This window comes from Ceratina calcarata, unplaced genomic scaffold, assembly GCF_001652005.2.
Source record: "Ceratina calcarata isolate Rehan_Ccalc_2016 unplaced genomic scaffold, ASM165200v1 scaffold9.2, whole genome shotgun sequence".
Lineage (NCBI taxonomy): Eukaryota > Metazoa > Arthropoda > Insecta > Hymenoptera > Apidae > Ceratina > Ceratina calcarata.
In genome coordinates this window covers 89,220-90,759 of record NW_017180368.1, presented here as the reverse complement: position 1 = coordinate 90,759, position 1,540 = coordinate 89,220, and the positions used below count along the sequence as shown (strand labels likewise).

General features: G+C 39.2%; 1 protein-coding gene across 1 annotated transcript in view; it reads left to right on the top strand.

Annotated features, from left to right (window-relative positions):
* Sec71 (ADP ribosylation factor guanine nucleotide exchange factor Sec71) overlaps positions 1 to 1,540 on the top strand; it is an 11,771-nt gene that overhangs the window by 6,074 nt on the left and 4,157 nt on the right. Inside the window, exons 4-6 of the mRNA XM_026818872.1 lie at positions 216 to 572; positions 882 to 1,193; positions 1,431 to 1,538. Coding sequence (XP_026674673.1) covers positions 216 to 572; positions 882 to 1,193; positions 1,431 to 1,538 — 777 coding nt within the window. The remainder of the gene's footprint in view (positions 1 to 215; positions 573 to 881; positions 1,194 to 1,430; positions 1,539 to 1,540) is intronic.

The following is a 1,540-nucleotide window of genomic DNA, read 5'->3' as shown; positions in this document are numbered from 1 at the left end:
AATACAACAAAATCTGTTAAACATTACAGTTTGCAATTAGTTTTCCTGCCGGGCGTCGTAGAACTGCCCCTCGAGTACAAAGGGTTAAATAATGGTTTCAAGGAAATAAATTGTAAATAATAAATAATATACAACATATTATATTATAAGATTATAAAAGATGAATAAATAATATATTAAATTACAGAATTTTGTTAATTTGAATATTGTTTTAGGCTCGTGAACGACTTGTCGAAGATCGCGCAGGGGAGACATGCACTAGAATTGGGCGCCTCACCAAATCAAGAGAAATCGATGAGGATCAGAGGCCTCGAGTGTCTAGTCTCGATCTTGAAATGCATGGTGGAATGGAGCAGAGATCTATACGTGAATCCGAGCGTTCCTGCCGATCAGCAGATCCCATCAGAGCCTCCCGATCCTCCGGTGGAACCACCGTTGCCTCGTTATGGCAGTGCCGGAAGTTTGTCCTCTGCTAATTCTAGTCTAATTGGCAATAAAGAGATCCCGGATTCCCCGGAGCAGTACGAAGTCCAGAAACATCAGAAGGAGGTCTGGGAAACTGGAATCGACATGTACGAATTAAAGGAATCTATTGATTTTTAATCTCGCCTCTTGAATTCCTAGCGACAATTCAAGGTTGTGTGAGCCTTTGAATGAAAACGAACCATCCAAATTCTTCTTCTACTATTAATTCGAATCACTGTAATAATGTAGAATGAAAAGTAAGAATTGTAGGCCTTTAGGANTAATAAATGTTCCTTATATTTTCTAAGATATCTTAATTGCATTATATTAATATAAATTTGCCTGATATTTGCCACAATTAAGAGGCGAGGCAAGGTACATAGGCTGTTAAATGATTTAATATTCTCCATTTTTAGTTTTAATCGAAAGCCGAGCAAGGGAGTGCAATATCTTCAAGAGCAGAGCCTGTTAGGTAATTCATCGGAAGACGTAGCCCGTTGGCTTCACATGGACGAACGGTTGGATAAGACCGCGATCGGCGATTTCCTCGGCGATCACAATCACAACCAGGTGATGTACAGCTACATTGACCAAATGAACTTCGCCGAGCGCGATTTAGTCACAGCCCTGAGATACTTCCTCGAGGGCTTCCGGCTGCCCGGCGAGGCGCAGAAGATCGACCGGCTGATGGAGAAGTTCGCCAGTCGATACTGCGAGTGCAATCCGAAGTAATTAAATCATGTCATCAGTCGATGCAAAAATCCTTGTCTAATTTCAAATTATACAAACGTATACATATAGAATTTATATAGATTTTGTACATATGTACATTTTATAGTCTAATTTTTTAAGCCTGTTTTCTATATATTTATTAGTGTATGTATATTCAAGCTTTTGCATTGATCTAATATTTTTGTTATGTGAAATTATTTGCAATAATTAATAATCTGTTAATTATTGAACAGTAACGGGTTGTTCACAAGTGCGGACACGGCATACGTTTTGGGCTTCTCGATTATTATGCTGACAACCGACCTCCACTCGCCTCAAGTGAAGAACAAAATGACTAAGGAGC